The sequence below is a fragment of the Phytophthora sojae genome (assembly GCF_000149755.1).
Source record: "Phytophthora sojae unplaced genomic scaffold PHYSOscaffold_6, whole genome shotgun sequence".
Lineage (NCBI taxonomy): Eukaryota > Oomycota > Peronosporomycetes > Peronosporales > Peronosporaceae > Phytophthora > Phytophthora sojae.
Window position 1 is genome coordinate 863527 of NW_009258120.1, and position 15939 is coordinate 879465.

The 15939-nt window shown below is 51.1% G+C and overlaps 6 protein-coding genes across 6 annotated transcripts in view; 2 read left to right on the forward strand and 4 right to left on the reverse strand.

Annotated features, from left to right (window-relative positions):
- Nucleotides 1-69: 69 nt before the first annotated feature.
- On the reverse strand, nucleotides 70-462 carry PHYSODRAFT_413397 (hypothetical protein; the record flags this gene model as incomplete). Its single annotated transcript, XM_009532181.1, has 1 exon — nucleotides 70-462. A coding segment is annotated over one exon (393 nt), but the record flags the coding sequence as incomplete, so codon positions are not given.
- An 819-nt stretch (nucleotides 463-1281) lies between these two features.
- PHYSODRAFT_512116 (hypothetical protein) lies at nucleotides 1282-1752 on the reverse strand (the record flags this gene model as incomplete). Its single annotated transcript, XM_009532182.1, has 1 exon — nucleotides 1282-1752. One exon carries the CDS (start codon nucleotides 1750-1752, stop codon nucleotides 1282-1284), a length of 471 nt encoding a protein of 156 aa, XP_009530477.1.
- Nucleotides 1753-3217: 1465 nt separating this feature from the next.
- Nucleotides 3218-3697, forward strand: PHYSODRAFT_512178 (hypothetical protein; the record flags this gene model as incomplete). Its single annotated transcript, XM_009532183.1, has 3 exons — nucleotides 3218-3385; nucleotides 3445-3481; nucleotides 3543-3697. Coding segments are annotated over 3 exons (360 nt in total), but the record flags the coding sequence as incomplete, so codon positions are not given.
- A 4530-nt stretch (nucleotides 3698-8227) lies between these two features.
- On the forward strand, nucleotides 8228-8407 carry PHYSODRAFT_383455 (hypothetical protein; the record flags this gene model as incomplete). The annotated part of the gene is made up of 1 exon (XM_009532184.1): nucleotides 8228-8407. A coding segment is annotated over one exon (180 nt), but the record flags the coding sequence as incomplete, so codon positions are not given.
- An 814-nt stretch (nucleotides 8408-9221) lies between these two features.
- On the reverse strand, nucleotides 9222-10496 carry PHYSODRAFT_302818 (hypothetical protein; the record flags this gene model as incomplete). Its single annotated transcript, XM_009532185.1, has 4 exons — nucleotides 9222-9548; nucleotides 9704-10336; nucleotides 10382-10426; nucleotides 10485-10496. The coding sequence occupies 4 exons, from the start codon at nucleotides 10494-10496 to the stop codon at nucleotides 9222-9224; spliced, it is 1017 nt and encodes a 338-aa protein (XP_009530480.1).
- A 4089-nt stretch (nucleotides 10497-14585) lies between these two features.
- The window catches only part of PHYSODRAFT_259328 (hypothetical protein), a gene marked incomplete at both ends in the record, with an annotated part of 2612 nt that continues 1258 nt past the window's right edge, over nucleotides 14586-15939 (reverse strand). The window contains one exon of the mRNA XM_009532186.1: nucleotides 14586-15016. Within this exon, the coding sequence (XP_009530481.1) occupies nucleotides 14586-15016 (431 nt within the window). The remainder of the gene's footprint in view (nucleotides 15017-15939) is intronic.

The following is a 15939-nucleotide window of genomic DNA, read 5'->3' on the forward strand; positions in this document are numbered from 1 at the left end:
GACTAGCCACAGCGATCTTGCTCCAGGACACGTCCAAAACATGTGAGCGACTCCCAAGTCTGAAGTAGCACACTCCTCCATAGGGCACCCAGGGCACCGATTGACGGGGTCGTACCTGGAGAAAGCTCTTTGTTTGATCCGGAAAAGAAGTTGTTCCCCCCAAGGAGATACCCCCACAATTTTCCTAATGTCAGCCCACGAGTATGTTTGAAGTGCACGTCCAATTTCCTCAGAGTCTGAGACCCATGTCGCTTGTCGGTTGGTAGTCCCGCGTGCCCCACGTCTGCGAGGCGCAGTCCGAGCCGCATCTTTATAGTGGCGGCGTCTCAGCTTCTTGCGGGCACGTCCAGCCCGCACACAGACAAGTCGGCTCAGTTTCGGATGGGGGTAAACTGCAAAGATCTTCACCACGTGTCCGGCGTAAGCGGCAAGTGCCTGTACCAACTCGTGCTCTGAGTTTACAAAGCAGGACGAAGTAGGACCCACCGTTGACGTCCTGATTAACACCTCAATCTGGCCACCATGGTTGAAAACTTGCGCAGTGATAGGGTGATCAGCCGGTGTTGCAGTAATTTTGAGATCCATACTCCCTTTTTTCAGCATGTCGGGGAAAAATAAAAGTAGTAAAACCAGTAATCCACGGATATTGGCGCGAATGTCGTCACAGTAGTTGTGGAGAATGCCAACTCCGGTGCATAATACATCCCAGCGCAGAATATTCCTAAGTAACCTTGCTCTGCAAGCCGATGCCGAAGTCAGCCAGTCGGTTCCACCAATTCTGAGCTCACGCTGTAGCCGTGCTAGATAGCTGAGATAGGTGTATTCCATCCACTCAATTCTAAAATCCCCTAATATGGTTTGTAGATATTGACGTAGCGGTGCCATTCCGTCGTAAATGTCTCTGTAGTGGGTTTCGAATGAACACAGTCACGAGGGAAGCTGGCGCTTCCTTTGAACTCCTTGCTTGTTTGGTTGTTCTCAAGTTCTAGAGTGAGGAGGTTAGATAGACCTCAGATACGCCTACAAGCTCTACTAGGATACCTGCTCTAATCTAACCACCTCGTGGTCTTATCCTACGCCAGCTTGGCTCTGATCATCCTCGATCGACAGCCCAGTGCGTGGTCAGGTCGTGAAGACCATTGCCCCACTACCAAGACTTGACCACGCCGTTGAAAGTGGTGATCAAATATTGGCTTCACAGGAATGTTGCTTGAATGTACCCATGTACCCGAATTTCGGTACACCTTACCAGTGGCAACTTTAGCACTTCAACTTGAAGTTTTAAAGTTGCTCGACTGCTGAAACAAACTCCAAGTTGCTCTTACCAGAAGCATACTGCTTCACCATCACGGGAATGTCCTTGTACAAAGAACTGAGAGACTCCCATGAGTCCTCAATTGGTTCCAGACCTTTCCACCCTACCAGAACCTCGAAACATCTCTTGGCCGAGTTCCATCGGTGATCCTTGAGCTCCGCAACAGTAAGGACAATACCTTGAGCAGCCACGTGCTCCCGTATTTCCTCTGTCACCTCAAACGATTCATCCGCATAGAACTTGAGACGCGAAGAGTGCACGTCTGCCTCCGCACCAGTCACTAAATGCTGGACACGGAAAGAGTGTTCGTCTGAACCAACCACTTGGTACGGGCCTATCCACGTGACTAAAAGCTTGTCGTTGTGTTTCTGGTCTACACGAGATCTCAAAACGTAATCTCCAACATCGAAATTTGGTTTCCTTGCCCCTTTTTGCATCGCCTGATTACGCCTGGTTTGATCCGACCTCGCTATCTCCACTTTCCTGTGCATCTCCTGCACACACACTCGTATTTTGTCAAGGTTCTTCTGAATCTGCTCTGAGTTGATGCCAATCTCGACAAAAGTCTCAGTGTCTTTCTCAAAAGTGAAATCTAGAGGAGAGACTGCAGGTAGAACACAAAACAATTCCACGGGAGCCTTGTTTCCCAAAGAAGGTACCGGTGTGTGATTCAAATTTGACTGCACCTCCGAGATAAAATATGGCCAATCTCGAATATCCACTTTGCTTTCGAGACAAAGCACACGCAAAACTTGAATAATATCTCGGTTCAATCTCTCTATAGTTCCATTAGTCCACGGGCTGTAAGCCACGGTGAACCGTTGCTGGCAACCAAGTCGCTTCGCCACTTCAATCATCAGTTGATTCTTAAAGTGACACCCTTGGTCACTAATCCAAACTTGGGGGCTCCAAATCTACTGTGCCAATCGAGAATGGCCTCAGCAGTCACTACTGCACTCGGTGTTGCACATGGTACCAACTCACAAAAATGAGTCGCATCGTTCTTAAGTACCAATAGATACTTGTAGGTACCGTAGGAATCTCCTAGATGCAAATAATCCCAGTGCAGTGCTCCATTTCGATCCTTACAACGGAAGGTGTTAGCCCATGGTCTGGTTACAATCTTCCCCCCTTTTACATGCTGAGTCAGCAAGAAAGGTTTTGACCATGGCTGAGAGATTCCGTACGTAAAATCGTCGATTCATGACAGCCATTAAGGCTTCGCGACCTCTGTGGCCCTGCACGCCACAGTGAGCGACCACAAGTAGCCGCTGCAGTAGGGCAGGCTCATTGTCTGGGATCCAAATGCAACCATCCCTGCACAGAAGTCCGTTATCACCACGCTTCAAACGTTTAGGCAGGCTCACAATGTACCGCTGTTGAGCCTCCTGCAGTTCTTGCACCGTAGGCCACACGAAAGGGCCGTCACTAAATGGTCGAATACGTTGGCGGCGTCGATTTTGGTCTTTAGGCTCGTTGTCTTCACACTGCCGTCTCAACGTCACACGCTTCACCGCCACATTTGGCATTCCACTCGCACAGGCCCACCGAGAAACCATGTCGGCCCAAACGTTGCTGGTTCCGTCGATATGCTCGATACTGTAGCGGTATTCCATTAGTTTCATGGCCCACCTCAGAAGTTTCCCGCGTACGTGCTTTCTAACTTCTTTGCCAGGTGCGAATACATGTATCAGGTTGCGGTGGTCGCAGTACATGCGAAAGCCGCCAGGACGCAGCAACAGGTAACTGAGCTTATCGCATGCCATGATGATTGGGTATGACTGCTTTTCGATGATACTCCAGTTTCTCTGAGCACCAGTGAACGTACCACCGAGACAAATCAATAGTTCGTGCTGCTGGTCCTGAATCTCAGCACCTTGTTTCCACTCAGGCACTTGCGAGACGATTACAGACCAGCCCACATCCGAGGCATCAGCCAGGAGAATCATTTCCGCATCCGGCTTCGGGAACGTGAGGCTAGCTGACTCAGCTAGAGCTCGCTTCATCTGGTCGTACGCCTCGCGCTCTGACGAGGTAAGTGCGACTGGGATGCCCGAAGCTGCACGCTTAGTACGTCTCGAGGCTTTAGTCATCGCTTGATCTAGTGCATCTTGCAAAGGGCGAGCGAGTCGTGCATAGTCAATGATACTGTCGCGCATCCAGTTCGTAGAACACAGGAATTGTTGCAGCTCGCCTGCATTCGTTGGATACGGCATACTTCGCAAAGCAGCAATTCTCTCTGGGTCATGTTTCACTCCTTCCCCATTGATTATCTTACCACACCATGTTACTTCTTGCTTGTACAGGCAGGACTTGGCGGCACTCAGCTTAAAACCGAACTTTGCCGTGAGCTCAAGCAGCTCCTGCAGTTTGTCCAGGTAGGTGTCAACATCGGGGGCGTACAGCAAGAGATCGTCAATCCAGACTAATAAATGCTTGTACAACAGTGCGGCGTAGCAACGCTCCATGGTGGACTGGAAGTACAGTGCTGCATCTGCGCTGCCTTGAGGTACGCGTCGTGGAGTGTAGATCTTCCTGTGCGTCATGTATGATAGGAGCTCTTGACACTCCTTGGCCAAAGGTAGCTGCCAATAACCTTTTATGAAATCGAAAAGGCCAAAGTGTCTGCTGCCCCGTACATTTTCCAAGTCTACATGCAGGTTGGGCATCACTCCTGCCATGGGCTCCGTTTGCGCGTTCATTGGTTTGTAATCCACAGTCTGCCGGAACTCACCACCTCCACGTTTGCGCAAAGGCAATGCGGCACAAGCCCAACGGCTCGTTGGGTTTTCATATACCCATCCAAGTTTGACAAGCATGTCGTTGAACGACTCCAGAAACGCTTGATACTCTGGTGCGTACTTCCGTGCTTTAGCTTTGAACGGCCTGCAGCCTGCTTTCATGTGCACGCGCACTGGTTCTACGTCCGCAGGAGGGTCGTCACCGAGTACCAGCCTCCAAACGTCGTAAGCATAGACGATGGTACGAAGGCGTTCAATCTTGCTCACGGGAAATCCTTCCTGCACTGCTCGTTCAATCATCAACTCGACAGCTTTACGAATATCATCATCCGTATTGCTACCATTCGCCACATCAGGTTCCTCATCGTCATCCTCTCCATCATCTCTACTTGGCGCTGCCAGAAGCTCCAATTGTCTCCCAACATCAATACCAAGCATCTTCAACACATCGTTCCCAAGCAAAAACTCTTCATCATCATTCTCGAGGATTAAACACGTCACCGGCTTGCTGATACTCACCGGGCCTGCGGCTGTCATGAGCGACAAGTGCAGTTTCGTCATTTGATGTGCCCACGTCTTCTTTCCTCCAGCTAATTTGCACTCGACGGGATTTTGCAATTTCATCACTTCACACTGCATAGCATGCTCACCAATTTCTTGTAGGGTCTTCGAACTGACAATCGATGTATCAGCACCAGAATCTGGACAATACTCCACATCAATAACGCCATTGACACGAAAAACACGGGGTTTCCCAGCCCCACTGGGTAGGCACTCCCTAATTCGCATGAGCATTACGGTGCCCCCCAGGTTTCGGCTTGCGCCCCGCCATGGATTTGCCTTCGTTCTTGTTGGGGGCAGTCGGCCCGTTTGTGCTTGCCGCCACAGGCCCAACAACCCCATGTCGATCTTGTCGCACTCTGCTCGGAACCCTCCTGAAATATCGGCCGAGACGTTGGTTTAGTGTAGTTTCTCTGCGTTGCCCTGGCGTCTGACACCATCCGAGCCTTCTTTACAGGTCGGGCCGACGCCGGTCGAGACGACTCTGCATCAGAAGGTCTTCTCTTGTTTCGTTTCAACGCCAAGTCTTCTCGATCAACCTCCAAAGCTTTCTCGCTCACGATCTTGAAGAGCACGGAGACGTTCGACTTGGCTAGAGGTAGGCGAAAATCGATTTCATTTTTCACCCTCACCTTCAGTTCACTGGGCAGGCAATTCAACAGGATCTTACACTTCTTCTTGATACCTTCCTCGTCCGAGAAAAGCGCAGTCAAACCATTGTTTTTTACGATCGTGTTGCACAGATGAAAGTAGTCCATCACTCGGGCGTCAACGTCGGTCTTCAAGTTCGACATCACAAGTTGCCCTTGGAAGAGCTGATCAATGTTCGGAAGAGCGTTGTTCTTGAAGCTCTGCACCGTTTTCATTATCCACTCCCAAATGAACTCATCTGTCAGGTCCTCTTTCTCCGTTTCCCACTTGGTCTCGCACAGCGTCTCCAAGAAACTGTCATCGAAAGAGTTCCGCACCGATCTCATCACAGACTTCAAATCTTCACCAGACGACTCACAGCGCGCCCGCATGATCTCCTCGTACTCCAGTCGGAGGTCAACCCAGCGGGTGAGCGCCTCATGCGAGATGTCCTCCACCTTGGGCGCTGCTGAAACAGCGAAAATGGGATGCGCCACAGTTGGGATCTCGATGTCCTGGTTTGCGGAAAGAAAGGCCAAACCTCCTCCTAGCCCAACGGGGGTGGAGTCGGTATTGGGTTCACTAGGTTCGCTCACTCTTGCTTTCCGAGCAGGTTTCTTGCCCTTGCCTCTGTTCGACTTGGCTTGGCCTGCTCGTGCCGTGGGGGCCACAACCGTCTTTCTCGGTCGTAGCATCCTTCCCGAGCTAGCCGCTGGCGGAGCCACATTGTCAGCCGCAGCGGTGGTAGCATTCGTCGACGTAGTTGTGTTGTCCATGTCGATTCCTTCGACACTAAAGTTAACTTTGTAGTGGGTTTCGAATGAACACAGTCACGAGGGAAGCTGACGCTTCCTTTGAACTCCTTGCTTGTTTGGTTGTTCTCAAGTTCTAGAGTGAGGAGGTTAGATAGACCTCAGATACGCCTACAAGCTCTACTAGGATACCTGCTCTAATCTAACCACCTCGTGGTCTTATCCTACGCCAGCTTGGCTCTGATCATCCTCGATCGACAGCCCAGTGCGTGGTCAGGTCGTGCCCCACTACAGTCTCGACAATTAATTGTAGCGGCCTGGTCTACCGCTTTCTTCAACGTCTGGTGTCGGCGCATTATTGCATGGTCAGCAATAGCTTCGTGCACGCTGCCTTGGAAGCCACGACAGAAGGCACCGCAGTGGTTTATATACAGTGAGTCTACAGCGAGACACGTTTGTTATCTCGTTCTGGGGCATATATGTAGCATCGCCATTAATACTTGTCTGCACAATTCGTCACTTCGTGGAGCTCGTTCGTACAGTGGTCCAGCAAGGTATAAGAATCACGACGCACAATAAAGCCCGTGGCACGCATATGCGCAAGTCCTTTGTAGCAGAGCAAGTGTCACCTAAAGAGATCGCTAAAACGTGCTTCAATTTTTTTAGGGAATGGCAGATACTGCAGGTTTTGTTGGAGGAACGCACCGATCGGTACCAATGTTGAAAGGAGCACTAAAAGAGACTGTATTACTGCCTCACCCGAGAGGCTGGACGGAGTTAACCTGCTGGCGCCTGCAAATAAGTGCAGGAGGGTGAAGCGACACTACTTCAGTGCTCGGATTCCGAGCACCGAGCCTCGGAAAAATATGATAGTAAACAAAATAAAGATACCCTCATCAGCAGCTATAACCAGAAGCGTCTTAAGGACCATCCCCAGCTTTCTCGCCTCCTCAGAATGTTTGGAGACAGCCGAACGAAACTGCTGAATGTCGTTATCAGTGATCTTGACGTTCGACCACAGTTGGGTTGCTGAAAATCTTGCGACTTCAGGTTCATCGCCAGTTTCTTTAGTGATTCAGATCATTCGCTAGTTTTGAAGAAGTTCGGATTTGCGATCCCAATTTCTAGCTTTTCACGACCGAGTTGGTGTCCAGCGCTGCAACTATGTCGGCATTCTTGCGCGTGCAGCCGAGCTTGTTGGGTAGACCAGTGTTCTTTTCAAAAGCGCCATTGACTTCCGATACAAATGCCTCGTTCCTCTATCGCATCAGTTTTGCCGAAGCTGCGCCATTTCCAGCAGCAACGATGGGGTTATCCTCGTCGGCAAGTGCTGGATTTGGCTCTGCAGGGGACGTCAACCTGGTCCTCAGCTGCCGCGACGCAATTTGCTCTACCGACGAGGGTAAATAGTAGTAGGATTATGAAATTAGCTGCGTGCATGAGTGTAACTTGAATGTGCGCGACAGATCAACAGATCCGTAGCGGAATGAACCAGATCCGAAGTGAAGGCCGTTCCGGCAGTAAATGTACACTAGTGTTGTGTCCTGTGCTACTGTACATGTATTAAAACGTTGTAGTCTTGTCGTCAAACTATGATACAAATAACGCTTTTGAAGCACCATAGACACAATAAAATATGTGGGGCATCAGCTGAGAGGTGTTTGCGTCAGATAAACGGTTTTTTGGTATCCTCGGTGTGCCCTACATCCTACTGCAATATAGGAAAATGTGTACCGTATTTTAAAGATTAAGAATTCTAAATATATGTATACACATCCAAAATCTAGACCAGTCTAAATCTGTAATGAATCTAAATAAAAAAATCTGTGGATCAAATTCGCACGCAATGCTGCGGCTCACAGCGCAGCGAGCGTGGCGCCTCGCGCGACCGCTAAGCAGCGCCCGCCAACACCTTCATACAAGGCAAGCCGCGCGATGTCCTGAGCTTTCGAAGCTTCAACTCGACGCTGCGCGGAGAAGAGAAGGGTTCGGATGGTGCTCTGTATAACACCAAGGATGGCGCCAAAAATGATGTCGATGTTTACGAGGGAAGGGAGAAGAAGATTCTGGCTGAGCTGCGGACATACAAGAAACTGAATGGGGATCTCGTCATGCCCATTTCGTTTGCAGTCCCCACTGGAGATTAGCGTTAGCCGTTGCTGACGTGGGGGTACAATCTAGGGGCTGCTGTCATCAAACTTCGGGGCAGGCTCAAGAACAATTCGGCACTTTCCACTCAGATGAAGGAGGAGCTAGAAACGATGGACTTCGTGGGGAACCCAAGCCAATACAAATGGGATCACCTCGTTCTACCGGCGCTGCAGAGGTTCCATGAAGTGCACAAGCACGCAGATGTCCCGCGAGAATTTGTCGTCCCAACCGATGACGAAACCTGGCCAAGAATTGCTTGGGGTTATCGACTGGGAAGTATGGCCAACCACATTCGCCTAAAGACAACGTACAGCGCTCAAGCGGCAATGTCCAAGGACGAGCTGGAGAGGATTGACTTCTGCAACGGCAAGTCCATCGCTGAACGTGACTGGGCGGAGATGATACTGCCGTCGTTGGATGTGTATCGGCGAGAGTTTGGCGATGGCATCATTCCATCGGTGTTTGCTGTTCCAGCATCTCCACCATGGTCAGAGAAGGCGTGGAAATAGCCACTAGGAAGAGCTGTCGAAGATAACCGACAAGGGAAAAGCTTCGTGGAGCAAACAACTCGAGATAGGCCCGTACTTGATGCCATCGGCTTTGCGTGGAACCGAAGTGACGCGGTGTGGAATGAGGTCATTATTCCATCCCTTGCAACGCATGTGGGCCTCTTCAAGAATGGCCGGGCCCTTAAGAGATTTGTTGTTCCGTCTGAAGCTCCTTGGCCTGAGAGAGCGTGGGGGGAAATGCTGGGTGGGATGCTCTCTGGCCTGCGTTCCAAGGGGGCATATTTCGGACAGTACGGGCGTGACATTGAAAGCTGAGACGAGCTCGAATTGACGGTGAGTCTCAAGTTGTCTTCACGAGCGTGGAAAGAGCGCGTGGTACCGTTACTGAGCTTGTACAGGGGGCTTCATGGAGAAGAGGAAGTTCCACACGATTTCGTGATTCCGTCAGATGCGCCGTGGGAGGAAGCATTTTGGGGTGTTCGACTAGGTCTCATCGTGGCTCGCAACCCGCAGCACGGAAAATAAGGTGGCCTAGGTGGTCTGCGAAATGACCAACGCCCATTTACTGAGCCACCAACTTCTTGAAAACTTTGTTATCAACGGCTGTCAGCATGGTGAAGAGTTCTATTGCCTCTCGGACGCGTCGCTGGTCTTCTTCATTCGCTGGGATCATTACTTCGAACGTTGTACGGAGGCTTCTGGTCTCCCATCGATTGATACCTTTGATCTTGGTGGAGAGCCACTCGACCTTCACGAACACGTTGCTGTCCGCGCAGCGAATACAGGGCGTATAGCGCATGCGCACGTTGTTAGTGGCGAGCACTTGGCCCCATGGTCGAAGGAACCCCCACTGTGCCATCGTCGCGATCCGTCGTGAACCAACCGCTGGCTTTTTTGGCCAGCAGAGTTAGTCAGCCTTATCGTGAGGTGAAGTAGCTCCCGCGACATTCGAGTACATTCGTTCAAGCACGTCAGCAAAAAATCAAAGTCGTTCGGGGCCTCCGAGTATCTCAAGTCCATTTTCCTTAGCCTCCAGTTGCGTACCGCCTCACTGGAAGTATTTGCGGTCACGTTGATTCGGTTGAGGCAAATACTTCGCAGGTTTGCGCAAGCGCCTGCTAATGCGTTTAAATCAACGGTAACCGGTTGGTAAGGTTCCAACACCGCGATCGATAAGGAGCGAATGTTACCTCCGATTGGCTTCAATAGATTCGTCAAGGCCGCACCACTTTGGCAAATTGCAATAGCCAGTTTCACCGACTGAAGGCGCCTTGATTTTTCAGAAAACGCACGCGTTGGCATAGCTACGCGATCAGGGACGAATCTATTTGTCGGATCTGCGAGCTCCAACGCCCAAACTCCATGATCGGGAACGACGACATTGACCTCGTTCATCAGCGCGAAGGGGCCGGAAAGAGCGCGACAGCGGCAATCGTGGAGTAGAGTGAAGGTGGCGTTATCGGCATCGCCCCATCCGCTGATCGCAGCGTAGCTCCAGCTCGAACATTGACGTAGCCATATTGTGGCGAGTTCAGCGTACTTAACACCGGGGCAGGATAACGGTTCTGTAGCGCAGCCTCCAACAGAGCCACGCCGCGTTGCCCCAGATCCACGCCCGTAATTTCCAGCTTTTAGATCGAGTTGCTCGATAAAGTATATTCGAGCCAACCCCAGTAGCTGCGATGCATACGTTGGACGCCGGGATGATCTTGATTAACCCACCTTCCGATTGACAATGTTTTCAGTCTTGGTAACCCAGCACTCGCGCTACAAACTCCAGTCATCCTCACATCAAACGGACAATTAAACAGCACTTTCAGCTCACGACAGCTATCATTTTTTTCGGAACGAAAAACTGTGGCGCCCTCGTGGAGGCGCGCAGATTGGTTTGCGACGCAGTAAAACCGCTAGTAGGTACCCAAAATCTAGCATCGCTTCAAATTCAATTTGCCGACCAGCACTCCCCAAATTTAGCTTGTGGTACACCAAGCCCGAGCGAATAAGCGCTGCAAGAACCTGCTCCACATTTAACCCCTTCAAACCGGTAGCTGTTTAACCCTTCTAGCCCCAGCTAATATTCTGTATCCTACCGAATAAGCATTTGACTTGATTAAAATATACTTCAAAACCTGTCAAAGATTTGCTGCTACAAGCCCTTTCGCATCTTGCGGTCAAGATCTGGGCGCATCGTGCACAAAACAGCTACGAAAGTGAACAAAACATGCACAATGTATCCACCATATGCCAGAATGGCGATCTTCTATTGGTTGTGGCGAGCGTAGAGCACGCTCAATACTTGTTACATGTCAATACCTTGCAAGTTTGCTAAGGCAACATAGTTCGGCCCCAACCACCAATCTTCAGCGCGCCGCAATAAACGCGGAGGAAGAAATCGCCCAGTTCCTAACTGACGTAGTGAGGAGGAACTGGGCGAATTCTTCCTTGGACTAGCCATTCGGGCAGCATAGGGCTCCTTTAGCCCACATCATCAGCTCGGTACTCCGGCTTCGTTGGCACCATCAGAAAGTTTGCATGTTCAGTAGCCCATAACGGCACGTACTACAACGAACCCGCTTCTATCAACAAGACAATAGACAACACTGATGTCAACGTCTACTTCTTCCTTTACATCCACACAGTCTTCAATGTACACGCCCGCCGTGGGTCAACTTCACCATGTTGGCACTCTCCCCTGCTCTATAGCCTCCGCCGCTGCCGCTCCATCCCTGCCGCTCCATCTCTGCCGCTTCCATCCGTAACCTCCGCCGAACACTCTGTCACTTGTTCTGTAGCCTCCAGCGTGGACACATCTGAAGTAGGGCTTCTTCTGTAGCATCCCTCGTAGCATCTGTCCCTTCTTCTGTAGCATCCGGCGTAGCCACATCAAGCGATGCGTTTCTTCTGTAGACTACAGCGTAGCCACTGCATCTGGGGCACTTCGCCGGTAGACTCGATCGCAGCCAGCTTCCTAGGCACTACCGAAGTTGTGCGCTGACGCCGCAACCATCAATATCGCTGGATCAACTTGCTTGCCGGTCGGGCCACAGGCGAGAGCACATACCGAGATATTAGTCGGATCACCAGGCCTGGTACACAACACCATAACGTCGTATAAGTATACTTCTAGACCAGTGTTAGTACAAAGTACAAGCTTTTGATTACCTTCGCCGCGCGTTGGGGCTCACTCAATCGTCTTCGGACCATGGGCACCATGGTGCACAGGTCCTTGGCCATCCTTGTCAACTTGGGTGTGGAGAAGTGCTGAATAAGAATTGTTCTCCGAGAATGGCGGCAGGGCCGATCGACTGGAGGCGTGGGAGATCGGCGATCGAGAGACAGGCAACAAGGATCTCCGGATCAGAAGGAGTTTTTCGGGAGATCTCAGGTGGCCCGATGACGCCGGCGCGTAAGGCAGGACATGTGGCAAGCCGGATTGTGGGTGATCGTGCCCGAACCGCGGCGTGATTCGTGGCCGACCCAAGTCCAGATCGACGACAGAACCCGCGGATCTGAGATGGCCGAGGACAGAAGGTGATAGATCGGCGGCGCATGGCAACCGGCACAAGTCATCGATCGGGAGTGGATCGCCGATCGCGATCGATCGCGGATCGCCGATCGGGGTCGATCGTGGATCGGGAGCCGATCGTGGGTCGCCGATCGGGGCCGATCGGGGTCGATCGCCGATCGACCAGGATGGGACGCACATGGAGGACGAAGTCGGGACAAGAATCCAGTAATCGTGTGGTTGTAGGAGGGTAAGCAAGATGGTAGCATTAGGGAGAAACCAGCTAAACATAAATGAGAGCAGAATTTGCACCGAAGACCACAAGTCCCATCAAGTCACCAAGTCCCAGGAACTACATTGGCCTCGGCAGCGTCGACACTTTGGGTAGTGAACTAGCGGTACGGTTAAGACTGGATTAATACATTGGCCAGCTTGACCTACTCTAGTGATCTATCTCTTGTGTGCAAGTCCTCGATCGACCGGGTATTGGTGCTTGGCCGGCGATCGTTTCTCCTCTCGATCAACCTCGATCCCGCTATAGGAAGCGGCAAGCAACTCAGGAAAGGAAGGAACACACCCGGAAAGGCAACCACAGGCCTTGGATCAACTCCAGGCCGACCGATCGCAGCGAACAACCCTCGATCGGAGCGTATACTCGGACGCAGAGCGAAGACTACCGCGCTGCTCCACAAACTATCCCCGCGTCACGCTAAGACACTCGATCTTCACCAAGTGCTGCATCTTCGCAGCCCCGAGAGAGCAGATCCAGCCCGCCGACGGGTACACAAGGTGAGAACAAGTTCAGCCGATCACGGATCGTTGGGGGACCCCCTCCGTTAGTCGGTGTCTGGGCGCTGGTGGGAAGCTTCATCAGGCCTTAACCAGATGTTGGCCGATCCCGCTACACCACATGGGCGCGTTCGACAGGACTGCATAGAGCTCGCATCGCGACGACTTCAACAGCAAAGCTTTCGTTCCAGAATAAAGGGAAGCACGGGTGGTTGACACGCGGCACTTTGAGGCTTCCACCCGAATTTTCAAACCTGTTGGGCGTTTATACTCGTCCATCTATTGCCGCAGAAAAATCCCCGTCTATCTTCCCATCGCCAATCTAACAGGAAGATGTCCACAATAGAGGCTATATATGCGAAGTTTGAAAGAGAAGCTTAGTTTGCTGGATATTATGTCCTGTGACAATGCTTATTCTGTAGGATACAGAATACGGGGTTAGAGGGGTTAAGTACGTAAGTTGATATGAACAGCGTATGACGTGCATACAGTACATGAAGTACACGGAGTTGTCGAAACGAGTGTTGGCTAATTGATTCAAAGGTAGCTACTCTCTTAAAATCTCGACTTAATAGGCAACGTGTGGGGTTTTCCCTTCGTGGTTCTGCGAGTTGTAGAGGAAGGTGCCGTCGGACAACTCAGTGACGACGCAAGGTTCACTAACTGGGGGGAGTCGTTTGGGTTCCAGTGGGGCTCAGGAGAATATTCGCCAGGGTTTCAAAACGCGATGGAGAGGTCAAAGACTATGGGGCTGGAAGGGAGGCGCTACCTGCACGCGTCGGCAATGTTGGAAGTCTTCCTACAGGGCCATCGAGACGAATGGAAGACAGCATGTTGCCTTTACACCAAAATATAACAGGATTATATCGACCACGGAAGAATTTTCGCACCATTTCGGAAGCTTTTTCGGTTTCGAGGCATCGCCAGCAGCCCACTTGTGCGCTGTGAGTGACGCTGATCAACTGATTGGGGCTTGGAGCCAATGACCGCCTCAGCTACTCGATGAATCAGTCGTCAACAACGTCGAACAAATGGGCTCAACGTTCTTGGATCTCAGCGTTATGCAAGTTTAACCCCTTCAAACCGAAGGAATTTTCCCCATGTCTATGCTGTACATACAGCGTATTAACATATAGAAAATTGTATACGATAGGGAAGGGGGAGGTAAGGGCGCTGTGCTCATCAGGGCCTGGTTACATCTAAAGATGTATATACGACGGAGTAAAACCACTTCTAACCCGTATATATACAGCTATGCACAGTGCTGAAGCCGCGCGACCTGGTGTGTGTAGCATATTGGTAAGTTTATGCAGGGCACACACGGACTATGTTCTCTCAAGCGTTAGATTCGTAGGAAATAATATCTCTGAGTATCGGGATTCCGGTAGCACAGACAAGTCGAGATTGCCGCTATACTATATTCAAGTTGTCAGATATGCAATCAAATGATGACAATGTGATTATTGGCCAGTGGATGATCGTCATCCCTGTCTCTGCTTGACGCATGCTATCGGTAATCAAAAGCGGCGTGAGCAACTAGCCGTTGGCAGACCGATTGCTCATTAGATCACAAGCATAACACGAACAACATGACATATACCAAACATGCATTCACACGAAGAACAACCCAACCTACTCGCTGTTTTCGCTGACCTCGCTGCTAACACTGCTGACACAGCGGCGCTTAGCGGGCGACTTCCCCGGAGAGCTTGTGGCTTTCGGTGCGCGCACACGAATCTTGCCCTTCAGGTCCTGCGGGATAACCTTGCCGTTGTTGTACTCCTTGTGCCAGACGTCCCAACAGCTCAGCATCTTGCTTCCTACCGTCCACTTTTGCTTGACGCACAGGTAAATCGGCCCAGGGAAGTCGCATCCATCGCAGAAGTAGGTGGAGGTGGCGCCAGGCTTGCCACTTGGCGTCTTCAGCGTACAAACCTGGCAGTTCTTCTGCACCCTTTTTCGCTGCCCCGAGTGGTCGCGCCATTCGTCACTCTGTTTAGCAATATGACTGCCAGTGTCCGCTTGACGTTCCTCCGCCTCTACATCAACGGAAACATTTTCATCTGTATATACGTGTTAGTCGTAATGCACATACAGCATAGCCACCACAGCTTATACAGCATAATCAACTCACCTGATTGAAATGCGTTTTCTTCGTAAATATCCTCCGGCTTCAGCGCAATAAGCTGCAGATGCAACTTGCACATGAACTGCACGTGGGTCATCGCATTGATCTTCTTCTTCTTGCAGTAGGCTCGGTGCACGATGAACGCGTTGGTGATCGCCAGATCCACAAGCCCCAAAAGTTAGGACCGGTAGTACTTTCGATAGGTGATGCAGCGCTGCACAGAGTACGTTTGCAGGTGGAGTTGATCGTGCCCATCAACTCCGCCCATGAAGCGATGATAGTCTTTGATGACCTTGGGGCACGCAATCTCGTTCTGCTCACCAGTCTTCTCGCGGCACACAACACGATCCAAGGCGACCTTTCCACCCATCGACAGGAAATGAATAGGTTTGCTGTCCCACCAGCAAATTGCAGCCATATTCTTCACATGCTTTGAGCGCGCGAATGTCAACGTGCCGCGGGGGGGGGGGGGTCTTTGGGCCTCTTCTTCTTCTTTGTCACCACTGACTTGCAAAATCCACGGCGATTCGTCATGATGGTGCCAATCGTGAAGAACCCCATCAGCAGAAGCTGCACCACCAACACGATCGACGTGTAAAATCGATCAACCACCACGAGCCGCATGTACTTGCCAGGCGTGATGTCGCCGAACACAGCACGCAAGTTGCGCACAACTGCCGCCGGTCCTGACTTCATGTCCACTGCTCCCGACTGGTACCAAGCTATTCATGCTTTGCTGCGCTCGCTCCGCTTACTGCATTCGGTACGATTGCTGTTTCCGCTTATACTGTATTGTAATGGTTGCCTTATTCTGTATATGCGGATAACGTATGCTATATATACACGCTATGCTTGCGT